Source organism: Struthio camelus, chromosome 23 (genome assembly GCF_040807025.1).
Source record: "Struthio camelus isolate bStrCam1 chromosome 23, bStrCam1.hap1, whole genome shotgun sequence".
NCBI classification, from domain to species: Eukaryota; Metazoa; Chordata; class Aves; order Struthioniformes; family Struthionidae; genus Struthio; species Struthio camelus.
Window position 1 is genome coordinate 9748650 of NC_090964.1, and position 21258 is coordinate 9769907.

The 21258-nt window shown below is 42.8% G+C and overlaps 1 protein-coding gene across 3 annotated transcripts; it reads right to left on the minus strand.

Moving 5' to 3' along the window:
• Positions 1-853: 853 nt before the first annotated feature.
• Positions 854-19846, minus strand: SFPQ (splicing factor proline and glutamine rich). 3 transcript variants are annotated; one of them, XM_068917670.1, is made up of 13 exons: positions 19079-19846; positions 18470-18658; positions 18078-18379; positions 17852-17947; positions 16200-16396; positions 15915-15999; positions 15503-15620; positions 15225-15273; positions 15024-15145; positions 5881-5925; positions 5518-5594; positions 2710-2809; positions 854-1261 (listed from the first exon to the last, which is right to left on the minus strand). In XM_068917670.1, exons 1-10 carry the CDS (start codon positions 19736-19738, stop codon positions 5905-5907), a joined length of 1839 nt encoding a protein of 612 aa, XP_068773771.1. In that variant the 5' UTR covers positions 19739-19846; the 3' UTR covers positions 854-1261; positions 2710-2809; positions 5518-5594; positions 5881-5904. The 3 variants fall into 3 exon arrangements, with proteins under 3 accessions (XP_068773771.1, XP_068773770.1, XP_068773769.1); XM_068917669.1 differs by lacking the exons at positions 854-1261; positions 2710-2809 and adding an exon at positions 4668-4752; XM_068917668.1 differs by lacking the exons at positions 854-1261; positions 2710-2809; positions 5518-5594; positions 5881-5925 and adding an exon at positions 11873-12318.
• Between the last annotated feature and the right edge of the window lie 1412 nt (positions 19847-21258).

The following is a 21258-nucleotide window of genomic DNA, read 5'->3' on the forward strand; positions in this document are numbered from 1 at the left end:
CAGCCCTTCGCTGCTGAAGGCTCACTGCTCTGAATCACAAGCTAACAAATGATAAATAGCAGGCACAATTCAGCTCTTACTGTCTAGGAAAGCCTTTTGGGGGAAGAAGAAGAGAAAGACCAAACCGTTTCTGAATAATGGATCCTGGCAGCTCCCTGCCCCTGCGCTTCCCGCGCAGGCCTGCGTCTGCCGCCCGCCCTCATTACCGCATGAAACATTCAGCAGTTCTCCTGGCTCTATTGTTAAAGGCAGATAGGGTAGAAGAGCATAATGAGACGCCTGCCTGAAGAAATCATTTTCCTTCAGCTCAGAAAGGATCATCTTTTTTCTTTGATAACGAGGTTTCACCCTCAGCCTTTCACAGGGAGAGCAGAGCCCAGGAAGGTCCCGGCTCCTGCTGTGCCGCAGGACAAGGCTGGAGGAGCACCACAGGGTGACATTTTGGGCCTGTGTTATGAAATAAGGGACTGGGCTGTTTCCAAGGATTCTTTAGCAATCCTCCCGCACCATTTCCAGTGATTAATTAATGCTCAGAGCTCACTGCCACTCACTTCAGCTATCTCTGTACTAGAGGGGGACAGAGAGGAATAGATATCTTGCCATTCCTTAGTGCAATCCTTTTATCCTAAAGGGAATTATCTGTAGACAAAAATATAGCTCCCTTCCCTAACAAAACTCTCAAACTCCACCTGGGATTCTGCCGTCTTTAGATTTACAGCTTCTCTCTGAAGCAATTCATCACTTGTCAGGCGTTAAATAAGGAAGTGTCCTCCTGCATGGCAGGAGCTTCTCCTCTGCTGTGCACAGGTGGACCATGACAGTTCGCCACAAGCACATCCATTTCTCATCTCGTAAGTTCAGCAAACCAAGTTTATTGCCCAGGTCTCATCCTAGTGACATGCAGGCCAAGCTGTCATCTTCCATGGGTACATAGACATGGATTTCTCTCCTGCCCTTCCTGGGCTGGGCTGGTGGAGGCTGGTCTCCCCCAGGCAGGGCCAGGGAAGTCCCCCCAGCCACCAGCAGCTCCTCTGACAAGGGCTTCAGCCCTGGCAGCTGTGAAATGCTCCGGGCAAGCATTTGCAGAGGCTGGTCTTTTCCTCGAGGCAAGAACACGCTAGAAGCTGGCTGTTCCACAGGAGCTCGGCCAGGCCACCCTCGGGCACCCATGGAAGGCAGCATGGGGGCTGGCAGCTTGCCTGTGCTGTGTGGGTGGTGCAGAACAGCATGCTCACCACTTGCGAGGAAGGCATTGCACCTGCTGGAAAGGTTAGACAGTTCCCTAGCATCAAACCTGGACCCCAGTCCCAACCCACAGAGAAACCCTCCATCAGGATGCAAGTCCCTGCTATGCAAGGCTGTGCAAGACAGGCCAGGTGCCCTTGTTGAGGGAGAGGGGCTTGCTTTAAGCTGGGTAATTCTCATCCTTTACAAGGTGTCCATAGCATGAAAAAACAGTCTCACTAAAATCTACTGGGGGGTTGGGCTTAGTATCTTCCAGGCCTGGCTAAGATTAGAGTAATTAAAAAAGCTGCAGTCACACCACCCACCTGGCTGCAGCAAGCAGCTAGCAGCCTGGGGGAGCGAAGGCTGCAGAAAAGTGGAACGCGCACCTTGCTGGGTGCCCATCTCTGGAGAGAGGCAGGCTGTAGCAGGGAGAAGTACTGCATTTTTCTTCCTCCCCACAGCTTTACCCTCTCTCTCCCCCTTGGGCAGCTGCCCTCCTCCCCCAACTGCTCCCCAAGCCCCCTATCTCATCCCCAAGATTGCTTCTGCCCCCATCCCCATTTCTCACCCTAGTACTGTCTCACTCCCAGGACCAGCCAGGACTCCTGGCCCTATTAATCGCTCTCCAGCTGCCTGTGGTTATTTTATTACACCACATCAGATCCATTCCTCCCATACCATCCCTAAGCCCCACTGCAATGCCCATGGGCTCAGGGAAGTCCCCTTTCCCCACGCACCAGAGGCGCACAGCACCAGTATTTCCAAGCATCCAGAGAGCTGCAGCTGTATGTTAGCAGCATGAAATGGCAAAACTGCGAGATCAGCTGAAGATGCAGATTGCACAGAAAATTGTGGCAGATAAATGCATTCTTTGGGCCGGAACAGGGCTCCAAGCACTGCCTGCGTGATCTGTATCTGCTCCCAGCCTCTTTTTTTTTTTTTTAAATACAGGAGCTACTTAGAGTAATGAAACATTTGGTAGAACCAGGTAATCAGCTTTACCAGCCAGAAAACACTAGCCTACTGACACAGTGCCCAGACATTAAAGAAAAAAATGCTTTATGCTAGTCATCCATCAGATAATGATACAACTAATGGCCTACACTGAAGAAAAAAGAGGAATTTTTGCAATTCCTTTCCCCCCAAACACATACAATTCCAATATAGAAAGCGAAACATGGTTTGCTTATAAAGTGGTGTAGGTTAAGTCCATCATTTTGAATGTTAAAAACACATTTAGGTTGAAACAGTTTCACATAGGAAGCAGAAGAAGCTGCAACAATGGAAACAAAATTAAGACAAATTATTGGAAAGGAACAGAATTTGAGAAAGAAAAAGGTATGCAAGTCCGCATAGCTGTGGAGACAATACACTGAAACCCACTTTCCCGCCACTGCAGGACCCTATGATTTTTTCAGGCCACATTGCCCTCCCCTAGAAAGCACAGCTAGACATTTCCATAGGCAAGAGCAGAAGACTCACCTTGATCCAAACGTGTCCTGAAAGCATGATTTCCAAGCGCTCTGCTGCTGCACAAGGCACCTCCCAGGCAGCCGGGGTAACAAAGTGCCACTGCCTGCACCTGCGAAGGGATTTGTAGGGAAATAAAGCATTTGATGAACAGATGCCCCACTTCGTCCTTCCAAACTCAGGGTAGGCAAGCTGCTCAGCCTCCAGGGTTGCTTTGGCACTGCTGGGTACAACATTCTTCCACGATCAGCCATTTCTATGAGTAACAGACCACAAGGCTCAATTTCTTTCCGGAAGCCACCTCCTCCTCCTCCTCAGTTAAGGTCTCAATTAGCAGATAAATAATTCACTTGAACTCTATGCAATATTTACTAATGATGACTACAGCAGAACCTAATTCATTGAACCTGGGGGGGGGCCCAGCTTGTTGACAGCACATAATACACCACCTTTCCTGTAGCACTCTCCAACAGGTGCACAATAGCTACTCAGGGAATAAACATTTCTTTGAACCACTTTTCAGAATCAGGACAGTAATGTAAACAGTCAAATCAATGAGTGAACTTTTCCTCTCAGATTATCCTGTACCTGCTTGCTTGGTTTCACAGAAAAGTGAAAACCAGCAGTTAAGAGCTTTTAATGCAGCCAAACCCATCTCCTCTTCCATAAACTTTACAGCCACTGTCAAACACCTATGCTTCCCCCTGCTGCTTCTAACTAGACTAACACCAGCTTGCAAACTCCTGTTACTGTTGCTCACATTGTTTTCCTTTAACCAGCTCCAAGAGGAGATGTTCATGATTGGCATGAAGCCACATGATTGACTTAGGCTCAACACAAATTGTTCCCTAACCAAATGCCCCAATTCTGTAATGCATGGTGAATAAAGGTAAGCATCAAGGACTCTTAATCTACACATCTTGCTATAAAACCAGCTGAGACAAGTACCAGAAATTTAGGTATAGCAGCTCTAACAAATATTGTTCTGTTTTGTTCAGGGATAAAACAGAGGCAAGTAAACAGAACATTTAATACAAACATAGTCATGGCTGATATTTAAAGCACCGATCAGTTCTGTTCCATCCCTGAATCAATCCAAACAACACCCTGAAGTGTCTAGAGTATTTCATATGTCTTTGCCACATTAAATCCAATTTATTTTGGTCTCAATGGTCTGGCAATGCATTTCCTAAGCAAATGTTCATGGCTTCTCATGCTGCTGTAGGGGTAATCTTGTTATAAAGCAGCAGAACGAACAGAGCCTGCTGGTGGTACATTTTAACATGCTAAGGAAAACTATTGTGTATTTAAACATAGGATTATATTTAATAAATCACAGTATCAGCTATGTATGTGCAACAGAGTAGCTTTAAGGGATTATAGCTGTCCTTTAAAAGTCATCATTTGAGTAAACCATACTAAAAAAAACATTGGTGTTACTATTTAGAATTCTAAGGCTTGATACATAAAACGGTATTTGGATCACTGAAGAATACTGGAGACTGGGGAATGAATGGGAGAAGCACTTCCAGAAGAGCATGGGGGGTAGGGAGAAGGAGCAAGAATAATTTATAAAAAAAAAATTAAGCTCGAGTCATTTAGTAAAAGCATATATGGCTGCAAACTGGACAGGAATAAAGCTACACTGAGAAGTGGAGCATTCTAACCACAAGACTGAGCCACTGCAGTAATCCCAGCAGAAATAAAATTACTCGCAAAAGAAACTTTATTACAAGAGGAACCTTGTTATATTTTTTAGTTACGAGAGGTTACATATTTCATGTACTTGTAACAGCACAGAACAGGATTCAATCACTCAAGCCCCTCTCCTCTCACCCCAGTGCTCCAATCACGTTCTGCATCCCCTTCTACGACCTCATTTATGGCAGCCTCTCAAATTCATTCATACCATATTATGCTAACTGGCTGGTTTACTAAATGGAATGCATTCTGAAATAAAACAGAAGTCATTTATAAGAAAACTTGTTATATTTTATTTAAAAAATGCTATTATGTTCCTTGCTCCTCTTCACTGCATTTGGACTCCATCATCTTCTGCAAGTGCAAAGCACAAAGTTAGCAAAAACATTAGAAATGCCACCAGAAGTCACACACAAAATGACATGAAACGGGGTGTCAGCACATCACAAAGATCATGTACCTTCTCAAACATTCCCTAGCATTTTACATTCTTGTCACAGACTTCAGTTTAAAACAAATAGCATTCACGTTTTCATCTACTTCATAAATTCTAAAGATCTGAAATTGCTTTCTGTCTTAATACCCTAGGAAGAGCGAGCACTAGTTATCAATTACACAAAATTCAGTAGGAATTCATCAAGTGAGTCTTAACTGGCCTCAAGTCCTACATGTTCAGCTGTGGTATATTTGAGCTGTTACTTACCCATCACTTGGGTATTTAAGGTATTTTGCATGTTGCCCCTCACACAAGACCTCAAGCATTTAAAGTTCCCCTTTGTACTTTAATATAAGTTAGAGTTTAGTCAGCTTATCATTTGAAAGTACCCGAGACAGTCACCCCACCTCTATTCACACCTTTTTATGGTGTTTGAACTTAAAAAGCTTTTATCTTGTTTAACCACCTATAATATTCAGAAGACAGGATTTATCTGATTGTTGAAGGGCTGAAAGCCTCAAACAATGGTTATATCTTGGCTCTACAAAAGAAAAATTTAGAAGTTTTTACATAAAAATCAGGATTAATTCAGGGAAATTTTCAGGCAGGATCTACTTGATTAATCACTTAAGGTGCGATATACTGCTGTACGAACTCAATAGCCAGGAACACGACATACTCACTTGTTCGCTTGCTGTATCTTGGTCCCTCCACACATCACCGGACATCATGCTGGAAGTGCTCGTGCTCAGCTCCTGAACTAAAAGAAGATTCAGATGTCTATAGTGGTTTTGACTTCTCTTGTACAAAGGCACACCTCAAAAGACTTTTCTGAACCACTGCTGTCATGGTATCAAGGCAAGACAGAACCCAAGTCTACAGCTTGGCAAGAAGACTATTAAATTCTACTCTACAAATCTCATGTATTCACTAATAGCGATTTCTCAATATTCAGCAACTCAGTCACTCAGAGACTGAACATTAAGTGTCCAGAGCCCTTTATTTCACTCCTTCAGAACAACAGAAAGATTAAAAGTTATGCTTACCTCCCATGGATGAGCACACTGGTTTCACTCAGCTTGCATCTTCACCTAAAGGATAACAATTGAAGTTATTATAATAATACACAGAAAATTCTGACCATTTCAAAACTAACTTAAAAGTAAGATTTTAAGATACATGGACTGATTAGTTATGAGGGGGAATTTACAAATTACTCCAAAATATTAGGTGGAAGAATAAGGGGCAGAAATAGACTAGCCTAAACACTTGTAAAGAGGTGAAAGAATATGCAAGTAGTTGACTGAAGAATTGCACCTTGTCTGAGCACAAACCGTAAACCACCAGTCTGAGTACAATGAAGTTTGATTGCAGCCAGAGGTATACTATCCCTTATGTGAAGGTATGTAACAATTTTGTCAAGCTATTTCAGTTATTTTACCCTAGTTTGTCTCCTGTAGCAATGCCCTCTTCCTTCCCCTTCATGAATGAGTGGAATGTCCCCGATTCCTAGCAGCCCTCAAGTTCAATAGTCCTAGAAGTGCTTCAAAAGCCAAAGACACTAGAGATTATCATTGACAGTCTACTGCTTTTACTCCAAGCAACAGATTCTGAAGACCCACCCTTTTACTGTAACTAAGTCGAGGGCAAACTGCAATGGTCAGCAACCAGGGATGTCGTAATACAATGTTCTTTGCACACTTTTATTTGGGAGGCAAATCACACCGTGGTCACAATATGATTTGGCCAGGCCAGAAAGGGAGAAGCTCAGGTTTAGTCTCAAACCCACCACTTGGGTTTTATCATGGCCCTCAGGAGCAGGAAGTATAGTATGCACATTTTGTTTTCTATGCCATAGCAACAAACACCATGCATAAGGGATACTATATCTTTGTGCATCTTTTCAACACTCCGGATCATCCACTTATAGCCACGCTCCTCCCAACCCTCCCCAGTTAGCTCTTCAGTACTGGTGTTCAGAAGCAACATTTATAGAGATGGGGTATTCACAGACCACTGCGGGATTGCACAGCCAAGTCCTAACTTGTCAATCATTATCTAGCAGCAATGACAGAAGTGGGAGAAGGCCAATCCTCCCCTTTTTTTTTTCTCCTTTTCCAGTGAGCAGCTATTTAAGAACTCCACTAGCTGGTATGGAGAGAAAAATCTGAAGCTAATCAGCTGATTCCAAACTTGCTAGGAGTAGAAGAAGCCAAGCCATTACCCAGAGCAGCATACTTTTAATGCATCCTTTCCAACATGCTTAGCCTCATTTAACATAATGTAACAAAACACTGGCCTTCCTGATCATGTCACTGCAGCTGGCAATGATTAACAGAGACATGCAACCCCATTACTGCTCAAGTCCTAAAACTACTCACAGGCCTCAGTGTTTAGCTATGGGGAAAACTGCAAGCAAATCAAGACTTTGTATGCTTAATGTTACAGTAAAGCCCCCATTCACGCTATGCTGTGCTCTCTCCTGACAGCACCAGTATCTGGATCTGAGGGCCTAACAGGTACGCATATGTATTCTGACACCACACTTCTGAGCTTCAGATAAGCTTTTGAGAAAAAGTGTATTTCACAGAGATAAAACCAAGATGAAACACAATGCAAGCACTTTAATGTCATTTCTCGTACCCACTTGTTACAGACTGACTTAGAGTAGACATTGACTATTTGCTTTTAAGTTTTCCACCACACCAAGTTTCATTACTGCAAACAATCAAAGCTCGTATGAAACCCATGGTTCAGTCACAAATTGCTTGCTCTATGAGTGTCAAAAACCTTATTAGTTCAAGTATGTAGAACAAGGCAGATGTGCCAATAACCCCTCCACGACATTCCTGCAAGTAGTCACATATCCAGAGCACAGTGGAAAAAATGGTTAGATCTGAGCATTGGTTGAAAGATAACTAATAATTCATTTTTTGTTATATGACAGTATGCATACTGCCATCAGTTTTGTTACTGAATTCTATTCACAGATAAGATTAAGCCATCACCAAAAGCCAAACTGACTTTGCGACAAATGGTGTCACCGCTTGACTAGCTAGAGTTCAGCTACACTCACTGTGGTGTAACCAAAGACCTGTTACGATCTCGAGTTTAAGGTGCAGATGCTACTTCAGGTTTTCAAAGGAATATGAAAAGAAAGCTACAGTAGGGGGCAAAGCTGTCCAGTAGATCACCTCTTTACCAGTAAGAGTCCTTCCTGGAAGATAATACAGAAGTGTCCAAATACGACAATAATACCAGAAACAAGCACGCAAAGTAGAACTTTGCGGAACAAGTGGGAAAACACATTATACCACCTCTGAAATAGATTCTTGAGCATCAGACAAGATCTAGATCAGGTGCTGAAGTAAGGGACCTTGAAATTCAGGTTCAAGAGCTAATAAAAAAGAGCTGGAGATCAGCATATTTGGAAGTCTGGAAAGGTAAGCATGTTAATCCTGAAACACTACATTCAGTATTTCTCGTAATGAAGAGTTTAGAATTACATCCTCAAAGACTGATGAAAAATTAAACTCAGCATTAGCATTAACTACCAAGATGAGTACTAAAGGCAGAAACAGAGATTCTCCGTATTGTCAATTAAGGCAGCTGAATGTGTTGACTGTCAATCAAGGATTAATTAAAATAAGACAAATGAAATGTCCAATAAGCTCTATGAAACTCTTCATGGGGATATTCATTTAAGCACTCATTTGCATGTCCTGAAAAATACTCCAAATCGGTCTTAAAGCTGACTGTATTAGCAAGCTTTAAGTTACTATCACATTTAGTTCACACAAGGCTAGAACAGTGATTATCAATGCAGCTCCTGCTTAGCCAAGACACTACAAAGGGATGCACTGCCGATGGGTCATTTTGTCACTACAGAAAGTTTAAACAGTCCTTTTCTAGGCACTAATAGCACCTAAAAGTGAGTCTAAGAGCACGCTCCCTCTTCCCCACAGAGCTCATCTAAGAATATCTTTGTTACATTGTAACTAAGAAAAATCCACCCAAGCCGAGTCATATGTACAAAGGAATCGGGTCTGAAAATACTTATCTAAGAATCACAGTAAGTTGCTTATTGATTCTGAACAAGACAAAGCTCAAAACCGAAAGCCACGCAGCTTTGATGTAAGCTTAGTATACAGGTATGAAGAGTGCTGCACTGTAATTCCACAGTCAGAAGTGTGATGTCAGAATACCCACAGTATAAGATTACATAGAAAGTCACCAAGTTAGATTATATTGCTTGTTACCTACCTGTACGCAGTCGGCAATGAGAATCTTGGAGCAAGCAGGAATACTACATCCGGGTCCTAATGTCCATTGCCATTTGTGGTACTACGTTCCTCACAGTTATGAACTGCAGAAATGCTGGCTAAGTGCAGTTACGTAGCAGGCCACTAGTTTTAAGTGTAAATTGCAGTCTCAAAAACTCCAGCAAAAACTTGCTGCCACAGTAAATGGTTGCCAAGGAGAAGCCAAGAATTCTTTCTACCATAAAAATACCACAAAATCTCAAAAGCAGTTTCAGTTTCTCATCAGCTGTATGTATAATTAGGTAGTGTGATGCGTCTACACCAAAAGATAAGATTATTCTGTATTAATTTATGAGAAAGTGTGAAGATAAAGATACCAGTTTCTAAATGCTGCAGAGTTTTTAGAGAAAACTGTTAAAATGGGCTCAATTTTGTTAAAGCAAGCTAAATTGCAACAGCCAATGTCCTCCAAGTCCAGTACAAAAATGTTACGTGATCCAGACCATCCAAAAATGGGTCTGACCAACCAAGCACTTTTCTATGATTTTTAAAATTCAATTATATAAATCTGATTTTATGAAAAGGTCCAAAACCTCATAGGAACAGATCAAAGAACGTAACTGTCTCACCTCCCCCATTTAACAACTTTATCAGATTTTAAAATTGACATGTCTGCCAGCTTTTAAGACATCACCTTTAAAAGGTCTTGATTTCAAGTTGGCTAGTTAATAGGATACCTGTTTTAATACATGCAACTCAAAGCAGAACTGGTTTTAGAAATTCTGCTTATGCAGCTACCAGGCTAGATTTAACCAAAACTTTCAGAAGTTTTGAAAACTGCCAAATCTTTCAGTAGATTTACTGATCACAGTTTTGCAACTAGTCTATTTTTAATACCTAGCAACAGTAGCTTACATACAAACAGGGGTACCAAAAGACAACCTCTGTAAGGTACAAGGACATCAGCATCCTTCACTCTTCAAAGTTACAGAACTACAAAAGAACATACTTTAGGATATGCACCAGCATCTCTTTAATAAAGAATGACATGTAAATCTGAAAAATAAACTGAAAAAATTAATGTAATGTTTACGTTCAGAATTCCCCACCTCAGACACCTTCACCATTCGTGGGTGTCCCATGAACACCCTCCAGATAATATATGCATTATTTAATCCTACTTAAATAAAACCAATTGCAGATGGACCGCTGATTTTTAAACTAAGCATCCAATACAAGGACTCCCCAATACTTGGTCTGCAGTTTAGAAACTGCCAATTCAGAATTTCCTGAGTTGCAATTCATTGTGGTAGCATGTTATCTACCCCCAAAACTGTTCTGGGAAAATAGAAGCATTCACCAAACCAGCTGAGTCACTATTCAGTGCACTTAATATTCAGTGTTACCTGGTATCAACATTTCACAACATGCTAGGGTTTTTACATTTAGGCAGTAACAGCACTTACAGTGAGTACTTCAAGAGGGATCATCTGCACCCTAAGATATTGCAATCTGACACTGAAGTTTTAACCACAGAGAAAATTTAACACAGAATTTAGAGTTAGCCAATGCTTAGCACAAGGAATGGAAAGAACTTCAGAAGATTAAAAGCTATTCACAGAATGCTCAGCAGTTGGGGAATTGTGTGAAGGTACAGCCACGCTAAGTTTACCTACTTTGTGCCACGCAGGCTGAGGTATCCTGCATTAGCACCAAGGCGTTTTACACTGGGAAGTCAAGTTCCCAGCTTATTTGGTACAATGCAATAAAAGCAAAGTAACTACCTTATATCAATGAGTCCCGAATACTTTGATATTCTTCTGGGACTTAAAGAAATTGACAGCAAGCTAACAAATTCATCAACTCTTCTACAAAAGAGCCTTAAAGGGAGTTTATTTGTACTGTGTAGTATTAACTATTAAACTCCAGATTTAGATACTACTTTTGATGCATTTTCTCCAAACATCAATAATAAAGTAGTGATAACCATCGTGCAAGAATGCTAATTTCTCTGCATTTTGCATACAGCTTTTTATAATTTACCCACAAGCTACAAAGTTTAAGACTAGTTTCTACAGCCCCCTTAGTAATACAATAATTGAATTCTGAACTATGCAAATTAGTCCACTCAATTAGCATGAGGACATAAGCAAGTTAAGAGTATAAGTTAGCAGATTCTCTCCTAGTCGCTCAAGTAACACTTCTGGTCTTTTTGCCAAGCAATTTCAGGTAGGTATACAATACTCAACAAGGCCAGATCCTGTAATCTCAGGCAGCTTAACAGCAGATAAGTATCACATTAATAATCCTTCAATTAGGAAGTCAGTCAATACAAGGCATTCTATGGATTTAAAATAACCATTTCTAATCTTCCGCTTAAAGTCTTTAGAAGATTTCAAGCAGTAAATGCCAAGGTGGTAAGTGCTACCATCCCACCACCCGTTATCCATGGCTAAAATCTGAAATTCATTACAGGACTGCATCATCGCTTGCAGTGTAGCTTTCATTACTGTATCTTACAGCACTTGCAAGATTTCCACTTGCTTCCTTATTGCAGCACAATTAAGGCTCAAAAACCTGTACCTACTGGAAAATTAGGCTACTATTTGACCCCATCTTAAACTAGAGGCAGAGGATCATGGGAGAAGATCTCACTCTTCACTACTGCTCCACACCCTGGTCTAGTTTGATCTCAACTGCAAGACTCAGTTGGTTTACTGCTGAAGGTGTGGTATTTAGCCTCATGTTTTTAACCACGAATGGCAAGAAGAATTACTACATTTAGTTTTCTATTTATTTGAAGCACAGTAAAAAAAAGTTGGTACACTTTGGGAATTCAGTGGCACAAGGTACACTGCCATCAAGTTAGGGACGTTATACATCAAAAAAACAGCTAAATTTGTTTTGAAACACTGCATTACATAATTAAATTGTACTCGCCCAAACAGACCACTTACAAATATTAGGTCAGTAAGTTTCTAACATCCATAAAAACGTAGCTTTCTTACTAAAATGCAAGAATTAAAAAGTTGGTGTCTAAACAAGACAGACAAAAACAAACTGGAATGAAACTACAGGTCACATCTAAAATCGGGGCTTTTTGTTTGGGCCTTCATATTCTTCTCTCCCTCTACCATATCCTGTTGGCGTTCCAGGCCCCATTCCTCTAGGACCCTGGCCACCCACAGGCCCCGCACCTCCCTGCCCAAAGCGTTCAGGACGCTATTGGAACAGAATTAACAGTTCATTATATGTAGTTGATGTCCATGTGTGTTAAGTATATATTTTTAGAAGGTTCCGTAGTCAAGGTTCGTCGATACAATCACCATTGAGCCGATCCACAGGTACCGGGAACATAGAAAGGAAAAAAGGGTAATTTAAAAATTAGTTTATTGTAATACATGCCTTGAGGTATGTTCCCACTTGATGCATTCTCATACATCTGTTACAAAGAACAGATCCTCCCTGCAGTGCTAGAAATGTAAGCATTAGTGCAGATGTGAATTAACAACTTTTCCAAATGATCTCTAGCAATTTTCAACCAAGTTAAGGCAAACAGCTTGCAAACTTCTCACCTTTAGTGCAGTAAAAGTTTAGCTTACATCACTGTCATTTCCCAATAAGCCTAGCCAGAGACAATAAGTTCAGTTCACTGAAGTATGAGCTGACATTCATAAAATGTCATTGTAAACAGAATGCCTACTCACCAGTTAATGGCATGTGCTGCAATAGAGACCATGTGCTTTTCAAGATGGGGTTAAGACTACGGTCTGCTGACTAAACTGCAGAGGCCTTAAGTAGTAATCAAAATTGTGATAGTGAGCACTACTGGATTACAAGAAGAAAAAAAAGTGAAAAGCTAATGACCAGTGATTTACCTAACCAACGCAACAATTGCTGGATCAAAAGACTTGCAGTAAGTCCCACGTACTTCAGAACTGCTGCTGTATAATATGCAAAATGTGTTCAAAGAACTACATTTTATTCAGTGTTTCAAGCTAGAACTATGCACAAAGGGTTATGTGCATCCAGTAAATATTTCCCTTCCCACCCCACCCTCATCACAAGCTCTTGGAAAATTCACTGTAACTTTAGTGTTGAAAGGCTTCATATACTGAGATATAAAAAGCTAGATTGCCCTGCAATAAAGCAGAGACTCCAGATATCTTTATTAGTACCTCTATAGTTGCATGTACTTCATTCAGTTACTGTATCAGTAGATGTGATCAGCGTTCAATCTACAGAACTGACAAATTAGAAAGTCAAAGATAGCTTTAAACTTTCATTTCAAGTAAGCTTTCCACTACCAAGTAACAGAACAATGGTAGGTTCAGTTTGTTACAAAAGGTATCTGCAACTGCAGTAATTCACACCTCTAAGTTCTTGACTTCTGAAAGTTAACTTCAATCCTTCCAAGACAGGAATTTCAGAAACAGTACTTAGCTTCATGACAGCTTACGTCTGCCTGCACTTCTTTTTAAAGATACTAGCTCAGTAACTGGGACAGTACTGTGTAGCAGAGATCCCTGTCCTAAGAAACTCAAGACAGTTAAACCATCTTACTGTCACACCTTTTGACCATATCACGTTTTCAGGTATTACACAAGTTCAGCATGCACCTGTACCATGAATTTCAGAAGGAGAAAAAAACGTACACAGCATTCACCACAGACTGCCTAACTGTTCACTGGAAACTTATGAACTGCTTAAATATATCATCAGTAGATTATAGATACGTTAAGGCCACCGGCACTGTCTACTGAATCAAAGATGCTCTGCAAAATTATGATTCCAAAGATATGGTTCCCATAAAAACAGAAGATACTTGACAAGCTACTATGGTAGCTTACCGCAATAAGCCAGAGGCCTAAACCCACCCAAAAATCATTTACTTCAGCTCGTGCCACAGAGAGTACACCCTTTATAAGGAGGGTGGAAGCACACTAGAATCACGACCTGAACCAACAGATTTCCATCCTACCCATTAAGCATTTCTTTACTCTATCAGTATTGCTTCAGTGTGATAACACCAAGCAGGCTCAAAGCCCATTCACACATATAGTGTGCCAAAAACGTACTGCTTGGAAACATACCTCTAAACACGAGATATGCAGTACTTTAAGAAACTCTTATCTATAGTCATGCCCAACAAGGAAGAAACAACAACAAGTAAGAACAGGGTATCATTCCTGTGTAAGACAGGAACCACAAAATGGCTGCAGTCAAGGAACGCTGGAACATGCTAAAGCTAAAAAACTGCATTTCTGCTCTTTATGGCAAACATGAGCATATAGAATAAACAATATGCTGTTTACCACTGATTACTTCAGTTAATCTGCTGCTTAAATAGACAGGAGGAGTACAGATTTTGAATTAACAGCATATCCATACCAAAGTGCATCAACTCTAAACTAGGCTTGGAAGGGCCAAAATAAACGCAATGTTGCAACTCCTGAAAGGAGAACAAAGCTCCCACCTGGTCATCAATACAGAATGCCAAATTACTTAACTACTATGTAATTAGGTATTTTAAATCTCAAATTTGTAAGTTCTCTACCTGTATCAGAATAGGCAATTTTTAAAAGAAAATTGTATTCTGAAACATCAATTTGTGAAAAATCCTTCCAAGCCTAACTGTGATGCAGAAATTCCAAACTCCAATAAAATCAGAGTTAACTGCAAATATGCTTAACAGCACATTTGAATTTGCTTACAAACAACTTCCAACTATGTAAGCTACCATAACGATTAATAACTAAACTAGTACTACATATCGCCAAACTAGTCCTCCACGTTAAAAACCTGACAAGAAAGTCAGCAGTTAAAAAAAGAAGATTACACAACCATCCAAATACCAGTAAAGAAACTCAATTCCCAACTGCAACATTTTCCTTGTGCTAAACTAAAGCCACCACAGGATACGTTACCATGTCACTTCCCATCATAGAACCACTCATGGCTGCTTGGCCAACTCCTGGATTAGCTTCATAACCTATGCCGCCACCACCTCCGAGAGGTGGAAATTTCTGGGCTGCAGAAGCATAAGGATCTAAGAAAGAAAAATATATAATCATATTCTGACAATTTCTAAATTAACCACATAAAGTTATTATTAAAAAACTCTTTACCTCCCATGTTCATTGTGGTGGCACCACCCATTCTCATGTCTCTCTCTCTCTGCACAGAAGAAACAACTTTTAGCATAGGGTACTCAGTGAAACCTATCCATTTAAGGAGATAAAGCAACCATACAGCCGATTACTATCATTTCTTCTACACACACAGAGACATCCCATTACCTAGCTTAAGGGAAGCAAAATGCATTGTATTTTGAAAGCATATCCGAAAGTGTCTGGAAATCCCTGAACAGGGTAATAAATCCAGGAAACATCATGATTTCACTTACTGGATCCATGTAACCCATTCTACTATAATTCTCTTCCCTCTGTCTTCTCATTTGTTCTTCCATTTCTCGCTGACGTATCATCATTTCCTCTTCCCGTCTGCGACGCTCCTCCTCCTGCCTGATCATTCCAAAATAGGCCGTTAAACCTCAACAGTAACTAACACATTCAACGTCTAATGAACGTCACTTGCACAAGAATAAGCCACTGTGGGTTCTACAGGTTACCAAATCATTGCATTTCAGAGAAAAAAAAGCTCAAACATTCAGAGAAACCTCCGCTGCAGTTCAATTTCACATACACCAAAGCAGCAATGGTGTTTCTTAAAAACAAAAAAACATAAATCATTTGAAATACAAAAATGTACAGCCACCATGGAAAAACATGAAAAAATCCTATGGAAGTCAAACCAACCTCAGCTGAATTTCCTTGCGTTTCTGCATTTCTTGATTGTGAAGTTCTTCCATACGTCTCAGTTCTTCCTGACGCCTCATAAGGTCTACAGAAATTAAACTCGTCAAAAGTTGTTTCACAAACTCATCTCTCAGATTAAGCTCATACTTGAGATGAATCAACTTCACTAGTGTTTGCTTTTAAGACCAAAATTCCCAATTTCTATTCAGTAGAATGTAGCAGGAATTTATTCATGAGGCCAGTCATACATTTAAGCTAATGGAATAAAATTTCAGAACCAATTACCTTGACGCAAGAGGTTTGCCTGATGTTCATGATAAGCATCTTCCATCTCACTTTCAAGCTTGTCCTTGGCATCTTTCATGTTTTTTGCCACTTGTTCTCTCTGCTGTTTTTCCATTTCATCTAAAGATTTCCACCTCTGGGAATATTCAAATTCAAAACTGCCAGGCTGAGCAAAACGGGGAGGAGTCTCTCTTTCCCTGCAGAAAGGAAGATATTCATTCAGGCTGCATAAGCCTGGAAACTGAAGGTCAGTTTAAGACCTCAAGCAGAACAGGAAAAATTACTAGGGAACATCAAAGGAACTCGGAAAATATTTCTCCACTACTATGTGATATATAAAACTTGCTGCGACTGAATACTGAAGAAAACAACGTTTTATGGATTCAAGCATTTAATATAAGTTCAAACATTTAATATAAATTATATAAAAGTAAATAAGGAGACTCTGCACAATTGCTTCCCTAGCAAATCTGTTCAGCTTCTGGTACCACTGCTTGTTTACCCTGTTCCTTTAAAATCTTAAATTCTAAATACTTCGCTACTGGCAACTGCCAGAGGCAAAACCCTGAAGGACAGGCACAGTCAGCATAAGCAGTTATTCAGGAGGGACAGATTTTTCAATGCTGACTTACCCAAAGCACAGCATTAAAAGGCTATTAGCAATGTTTACTTTAATCTAAATTGCCTTAAAAAAACCTGAAGGCTGACGAGCTTATTCTGCCATGTAAAGAAACTGATGAAAGAAACTAAGATTCAGTAGCAGATGGAAGAAAACCAGAAGAATTTGAAAACACTTTATACACTTGCATTCAAAAGTGTTTTAAAATTAAGAAAAAATAACGAGCCACGATAAGTATTTTCAAAGACGTTGTCTCAAAGCTGTTTATATTTTTGATCACAGCACAGATTTTGAACATTTCCTTATACGAACAAGATTCACAGGATCTTCCCCCTGCACTCCTTTCTATAACACAAAATATACAACACTTCTACAACAAATAACAGGCTCAGTGTATAGAAGCTAATGTAACGCTAGCACTCAAGGGACTCCTGCAGACCCAAACCTACCACTCCCTCCATTTTCATGTCCACTGATCCGCCTCGTAAGCCAACAGCTCACAGACCTGTTAGTTTTTGGTCACGGTACAACTTAATATACTTTAGCTTTCCTTTCATGCTCTTAACACTAGTTCTTAAAAGTCCTTAAAGTCCTTATCAAGATGTTGCTTCCATATGTGCCTCATCTTTAAACGTGGTCACAGTTCTCAATAATAGGTGAGCAATGAGTTGGAAGCCTGATTTTCCAAGAGCTGCACAGGTAGGTTTCTACATCTGTCAATGGAGAAATACTGTTACCATGCTACATATTTGTGCTTTACTCTGTTACTCTTTGTGATACAATGTAGAAATTGTTTATGTAATGCTTAGTGAACATACTAATCAAAAGTAACACTTCACAATTGATGGGTATCAACTGTAAGAATGTTACAATTCCCTAAAAAAAGAGACTATTACCAAAAACAAGAACTGAGAAGTACTACACAAAAATTTTAGCTTGTTTCTGAAAAATTACTTTATTTCCTTCAGGCAAGGAAAATAAACTAGTATCTATTTATTATCTGTTACTCTCTACAGCAAAGCATAGTGCCTACTTTTGATACATCGGATTCTTCTGGGCAAGCTTTTCTGGAAGACCATCTTCATCATCCAGTTGCTCCAGCGGTTCCACAATAACTGGCCTGGGAGTGCTGAACAAAAAATCATTAGTTTTACTTTCCATTTAACCCTCCACTATGGAAAACTATAAAGAAATAAGAATTTTACTCAGTTTAGGATTTATATGCTACTCACATAATCCTAGAAAAGCAAAACACTTACGTTGTCAACAAAAACACTCCCTCAGTACACCGTTCAAATGCTTTTCTTGCAGCTGGCTTTGATGCAAATTCAACAATGCCTTTTCCTGTTGATCTGCCTCGATCGTCCACAATCACAACAGCTCTTTCCACTGGACCAAACTGGGAAAAAGCTTCCTCCAATAACTCGTTGGACACATAGGGTGAAAGATTACGCACTGAAAGAGCGGCTGCATGCGTGGCAAAACGAACGCGAAGCTGTCGACCCCTCATGGGGGTATCGTCCAGTTCTGCTTTTGCAATTTCTGCAAGAGCTCTAGATTCCTGAGGAAAGTTTAAGAACCAGTTTTAGAAAATTAAGTTATAACTCACCGATTTGTGAGAATTAAACGGACATAAGGTATGAAAGCCTACCAATTTAATGAATCCAAATCCTTTCCCCTTATTGATAAAAACTTCTCCTGGCTCCCCATATTTGGCGAACAATCTTTTGAAGTCTTCATCTGTGATATCAGCAGGCAAATTCCCAACAAACAAACGGCAACGCTGAGTATAGGTCTTCTCCCCGGGCCGCCTCAGAAGAGACAGGTTCGCTTTAAAGCCCTAGGAGGAAACAGAGCAGCTCCAGCACTCCCTGCGTGCGCGGCCCTGCCGCTCACCGCAGCGCGAAGCTGCGGGCTTCCCCCGTGAAGAGAAGCCCCACGCACTCCCACGGGCGCCGCGAGCGAATACAAACCCATGCTGCCACAGACCCCGCAGGCTGCAGTCGGGAGCTGCCTAGGCACCTAGGGAACATGCATGTTATGTTCACGCGTCCCCGCAGGCCGGCTGCCTCCGGCGCCGCTCGTGCTCGCCGCCGCCTCCCGGCTCGCCCTCTGCCGGGCCTCCCGCCGCCGCCGCCCCCGCGCGCTCCTCCCCTCAAGATGGCGGCGGGAGCGCGCGGGACCGCCGAGCCCGGCCGCAGCCGCCATCTTGTCACTCTGGGAGGGGGAAGAAGGAGGGGGGGGTGGCGCCGTGACTCACCTCATCCGAAAGCTTCTCGCCGCCGCCGCCGGTCGGGCCCTGCTGCGAGGAGAGGCTCTGCTGTCCCTGGTGCTGCTGCCCGCGGCCGCGCGGCTCCCCGCCCGGCCCGCCGCGGTGCCCCGGCCCGCCCTTGTGCGGCCCGCCCGGCCCCTGCGGGGGGCCGCCCGGTCCCTTGGGCCCGCCACCGGGCGATTGTCCTTGTCCTTTCTTAGGGCCGCCGGCGGGGGTGGGGCTGGGGCTCGGCTTAGGCTGCGGCTGTTGCTGTCCCCCCGGGCCGGAGGGAGTCGAGGGGGGCGCGGACACCTGGGCCTGCTGCTGCTGCTGCGGCGGCTGCCCCGTGGGCAGCGCGGACGGCGGAGGCGCCCCCGGGCCGGCCTGGCTGCCGGCAGGCCCCGCCGTGGTGGCAGCGGCGGAAGACGACGAGGAAGGCGGAGCGGAGGTCGAAGCGGGCGGTTTCGGAGGCTCGGGTTTGGGGCCTCCGCCCGGCGGGCCGCCCGGGCCTTGCGGGCCGCCCCCCATGGGGCCGCGGTTCTGGCCCATACCCATGCCGGGCGGCGGAGAGCGGAAATCGTGGTTCGGACCTCCACGGCCGCCGCCGCCTCCTCGCCGGTGGAAGCCGCCTCCCCCGCCGCCACGGCTACGGAACCGATCCCGCGACATGGTGGAGGAAGGAGGAGAAGACGAGGTGCTCCAGCGGCGACTGCTTCTCCTCAGAGCCCGCTGCTCAAAATGGCGGCTAGCTGAACGGCCTCGCCGCCGCCTTTGTCCGCCCCTTATATAGCTTCCCCGCCCCCGGAAACCACCCACTCCGCCCCGCTAACCAACCACCGGCCGTAGCGGCGAAGACCGATAGCCAGAGTGACCAATAGCGGGCCTCAATTCTGTTGACTCTTTGATCCCATTGGTCAGGAACTTGCCCTCCGATCATTGGTTCATTTGACGGCCGACGTTGGGACGGGATGATCCGTTAACCTCCCGTAGGCTGATTGGGCAATTTGATCGGCGGGAGGCGAGGTCACGAAGGAAGGCTGGTTTGCGATTGGCTGCCCGGGAAGTCAGTCGAAGGCGGGCCCGCCGGCGCCGCGCAGGCCCGAGGCCCTTCCGCGCCCCGCTGGGCATTGCGGGCCCCTCGCCGCGACCCGGCGGCTCCGCGGTCACCGGCCCGCGGGCGGAGCCGAGCTGCTGGGCCGTATGGCGCCCCCGGAACCGCAGCTAAACCTTTTAGCCCCCCGCCCCCCGAAAAAAAGAAAGACTAGGTTTTTATATTTTTTCAAATAAATATATTTGCCTACTTTTAACGCTGTTGGTGGCCTTAATTTCTGCTTTGAAAACAAGTTTGGTACGAAGAACTAAGTTTCTATTTATTCCATCGTTAATGGAGAGCGGAAACAACTCCAGGGCGGGAGGTTGAAGTTATAACGTTGTTACCCTATTTTGCTTGAAATGCCTAACAGGGAGGTAGCACAAATGAATATTTTCACTTGGAAAAGTAATGCTATTTCCCAAGCTCCTTGTAAAAGCAGGATACAGCTCTGTGCTGTACCACCTTTGCTGGTAAAAAAAAAAAAAACTTTTCTCCAAAAGTTAAAACAAGGTGTTCACAGTAGGAAGGTGAGCTGTAAAAATACATCGTGGTTATGGTCACAATATGTCACAGCGATAACTGGCCAAAGTACGTTCACTCTGTTTAACGTCACCGGCTTCAATGGCACTGGAAACTCATCTAGCCCTGTTCTAATATTAGAACTACATGGTATTTTTAAGGCTTTCACTTCACAGGGTTTCAATCCACGAAGGCTCCTAAGCCCCCCCTGCTGTTTCACCTTCAGTTTCAGGTTTGAAGAACCAAAACCTTAAGAGAAACCCAAGTGAAAGCCACATGTTTTTCTTGATTCAACTGTAGTTGTCGCAATGTTATGAATATGACATTATAATTCATAAATATTTGTGAACCCCTGGGCAGGCAAAGGTGGACTTCACTGCTTAACACTGCTTACTGAATTTCCCTGTGGCTTTACATTTGTAAAATAAAAATCTGATATAGATTGAGCTTTTCTCCAAATCAGTATTATATTGGGCCTAAGACTAACCAATTCAACTGCAGCAGGACAAAAGCCCCAAGTTTTGTTTTAAAATGGATTCTCTCCCGAGATGTCAGCCACTCACTACAAGCAGTAAAC

Bases quoted from the DNA above. Each gene is read 5' to 3' on its own strand.
- SFPQ (XM_068917668.1), bottom strand. From the start codon at position 19,738: ATGTCGCGGGATCGGTTCCGTAGCCGTGGCGGCGGGGGAGGCGGCTTC. The intron at 15,274-15,502 runs GTAAGTGAAATC...TCTTCTGTGCAG, and splicing joins GAATGGGTTACATGGATCCA to AGAGAGAGAGACATGAGAAT. The intron at 15,146-15,224 runs GTAAAGAGTTTT...TTTCTTTCTTAG, and splicing joins CACCACAATGAACATGGGAG to ATCCTTATGCTTCTGCAGCC.